Source organism: Bactrocera latifrons, unplaced genomic scaffold (genome assembly GCF_001853355.1).
Source record: "Bactrocera latifrons isolate USDA-ARS-PBARC rearing strain unplaced genomic scaffold, ASM185335v1 scaffold_2, whole genome shotgun sequence".
Taxonomy (NCBI): domain Eukaryota; kingdom Metazoa; phylum Arthropoda; class Insecta; order Diptera; family Tephritidae; genus Bactrocera; species Bactrocera latifrons.
In genome coordinates, this window is record NW_017535518.1 from 2,628,516 (window position 1) to 2,632,089 (window position 3,574).

The window sequence follows — 3,574 nt, forward strand, 5'->3', positions numbered from 1 at the left end:
GAAAAAATCGCCTCAAGGTAAGGTTGTTGGAGTCGATTATCCCAACCTTTTACCAATAGTGACGCGGGTTTTCCGTCTACGCAATCGGAACAGAAGTTTTTTGTCCGGCCAATGTCTGGCAGGGTGCAGCGTTCCTCCAAATTACTTTAGGAAAACTTTCTTCCGCTACAACAACCATAACCATGGCATTTGAAATTATGTTCAAAATAGTAAAAGTTGTCGGAAGAACTATTTAATAGTGACCTAAATTGGATCAGTCCATGTATGATAAATAAAACTTTCAAATTAATACAAAAATAATTGACTTTCTTTGGTAGATTTTACGTAGGGAGAATCTTTTCAGTTCCTACAACAACAACAAAAACCCGTAACTCTAAAATACTAGAGTCAGTTCGAAAAGTAAAGACGCTTTGGATTAATACAGGTAAAATCCCTAACTTGACAAGATCGTGGAAGTTCCTCACACATATTACCAATTCAATCAGGTCTACGCAATTGGGCTGATAACCTGTTAGGGTGGTCTGCATAAGTTATACGGAACCTCCTCCTGTTTGACGAATAACACAACAAACACGATAAGCGCATATAGATCACGGTTTCGTGTACAAGTTTTAAATTCAGATATTACTACAACAATATTTCTCAAAACTTTTCAAGGACTGATTTAACATGTAATCAAATTTAGCCGGGACTGGCCTTTCCCCGTATTCTAATACAAACCTTTATTAGCGCTTTTAAAATTAGCTCCACACCGAATACAAGCATGTCCTCACTTTGTTCAATTTTCCATACACTTGTTATAAGCCTCAGCTATGGCCTTCAGCGAATTTCGTTTTTTTTTTTCGTTTTTGTCTATATTGCTGGATAGTTTCAACGTCATATTCATAAACCTACGTCTTGCCGTCACCAGTAACGATGCATTTGATGAATGGTAGGCTCCTCGGATACGGTTTCAAGCATCTTTTTAACGATATTATTCGACGTCGTTTTTTGCTAAATATTCAAGTCTTTTGGAACGAATCTAACATAGCATTGACACACTTCATACCCAAAATAATAACCAACATGTATTGGGATGTTGAGATCATCTGTTAGCTCGGATGTCAAAATGACCATTTTCGAGCACGATATCTGTAAAATTGTCCACGTTTTTTCATTACAGGGATGGACGACTTGCCTGAGGCAAGTTTTCAATGGCTTCAAGTCACGCTGAAAGTTGTGTTTATGATAAAGTAGACTCCAAAACTCTTCTTCTAGTTGCATCAATCTATGCTGAACGTTCCTCAGACGTTATTTTGATAAAGTCTCAAGTAAAAATCAAGAGATTAATGCGATTGCATTGCATATTTATTATCGAACAAACAAACTAAATAAAAAGGTATAATTCTAGGTTATGATAAAGTTAACTATTTATAGAAACATGTTTAGTAAATAGGTGGCGAGCTTTTAGAAAGCGCAGTCGTTGAATAATTCACTAAATATTTTTTCTTCGTTTAAAGATCCAAAAGCACCGGCTTTGTTTCTTTGGCACATTTCAACATCGAGCGCATCATTTTGATGAAACCGGTGTCCTTTGACTTCTCCAAACCACGCTGCAAGCGATTTTTCATTACAGCCACGAACTCGCGATTACTCAGCTGATTATCGTCTGCGCATTACGAACCAAGGATATTGAAAAAGAGTTTAAAAAATAATAAAAAAAAAGAAGCAAAATGTCATTTGTACTCACTGTCTTCGTCGAAAATCGTGAAGATTACATCTATCACATGATCTCTTAAATCCACCATGGCCACAGTTTTGGCTACATGTTTGAGTGTAGCCTGATCAATCGAAGCGCCCGCAATGTGATAGAACGTCAATGCGGTATCCACATCGTTAATATTACTCAAGAAGTGAAAGAAATCGAGATAATCTTTTTTGGAGATACCCAAATTATTATCCTTGAATTTACGCTTGACACGCTTCAACTTGCGCGACTTCTTCTTATGCGAATAGCCAGCATAGGCCACCAGTAGCTCAGCAAAGTCCACCTCAGTAATCAGACCCTCACTGTTCGGAGTTTTACGCTCGAATTCCAGCGTGAGAATTTCACGTTGCAGTTGCGCTTGGAATTGTATGAACTTTTGTATGGTCAATTTCTGGTCCAAATTCGGGCCGAAGAAGTAGTGAGTGAGCGCCGAGTTTACACCCTGCGAAAGTTGAAGTTTCAAAAACTCTACATTAAAGTATATTATTAATTTGGCAACCAAGTGGTCAACTTAAGTAGCTTAGTCAATTTAATAAGTGAAAATGGGCGACACTTTAATGCGTGTAAATGGGAACACAAAAGTACCGTTATTAATAATAAACGAAAATGTGGATTGGTGAGTGAAAACAGAGTTGATGATAAACATAAATGGAAAGAAAACATAAATGAAATGTGGTGAATTTCAAATTAGGTAAACAAAATAGTACAATGTTAGTGGGGGAATATAATTTTTAGGCCAAAATTTAATTTCAACATAAACGAAAATGAACATTAATAAAAAGTAAGGCAGTGGTGAAAACGGTGAAATTCGAATTAGTTAAATTCCTCAGTTACCAATAACAGAAAACGAAAATATGAACTTGTGTGTAAAAATGCAGTTGATTGAAACTGGCAATGTAAGGTGGTGAATTTCAAATTAGGTAAGCAAAATAGTACCGTTAATAACATAAAGAGAAAATGTAAGTTACTGAGTGAGAATGTAGCTGATTTTTTGCAGAAAGCGACAAATAAACATGAATGGAAATGTAAAGTGGTGATAAAAGATGGGGAATTTCATATTGAGTAAACAAAATAGTAAAATTTTTGTCAGGCCAATGTTTTCGGACAAAAATTTTATTTTCACACTAAGCGAAAATGAACGTTAACAAAAAGTAGGCTTATGGTGAAAAAGGTGAATTAGCTTAGCAAAATACTTATACAGTTACCCAAAGTAGTATATACCTTCATGGGCTTTGGTTTAGTAGGTAAAATATTAATTATTGATTTTTGTGATTAGGCAGTTGTGGTTACAGTGGTGGTGGTGGTGGTGTGACAGTTTTGCATTAGTCGGTATTTACAAAAGATATGCAAAAGAGCAAAGATATAGAAAATACAATTAGGAGATCACTTAGTCGACTAAAGAGTTAAAGTATGACAAATACATACATATTTACAAATATAGGCAATACAAATATACAATAATAAAATATAACAAGGACAGATACAAACATACATATGTGTGGCAACGAGGAACACTAATCTACTTCTAGATATGTACATATGTATTTTACAAGCAAAATAGAAAATGAAAATATTTAGGTAATAAGCTCATACCTTAAATGTATTGCCGGTAGCTGCATGATCACGATGCCTGATGCCGATGGTGGATTGTTGGCGCACCAAATCGGCAACCATTTCAAATTCCTCACTGTCCACATCGCCATCACCGTTCAAATCGAACATTTGGAAAGCGATTTCGAAATGACGACGAGAAGCTGAAATTAAAAAAAAATAAAAATAAAGTTGAAAACAAATTTATAATAAAGATAAAAAATTATTCGTTATAAA

General features: G+C 35.3%; 1 protein-coding gene across 2 annotated transcripts in view; it reads right to left on the reverse strand.

Annotated features, from left to right (window-relative positions):
* Positions 1-1,325: 1,325 nt before the first annotated feature.
* Positions 1,326-3,574, reverse strand: part of LOC108967921 (calcium uptake protein 1 homolog, mitochondrial-like) — a 5,755-nt gene continuing 3,506 nt past the window's right edge. For both annotated transcript variants that reach the window (XM_018931612.1, XM_018931611.1), the window contains exons 6-8: positions 3,341-3,501; positions 1,730-2,189; positions 1,326-1,648 (exon numbers count right to left, since the gene is read on the reverse strand). In XM_018931612.1, coding sequence (XP_018787157.1) covers positions 1,494-1,648; positions 1,730-2,189; positions 3,341-3,501 — 776 coding nt within the window. In that variant the 3' untranslated portion in view covers positions 1,326-1,493. The remainder of the gene's footprint in view (positions 1,649-1,729; positions 2,190-3,340; positions 3,502-3,574) is intronic.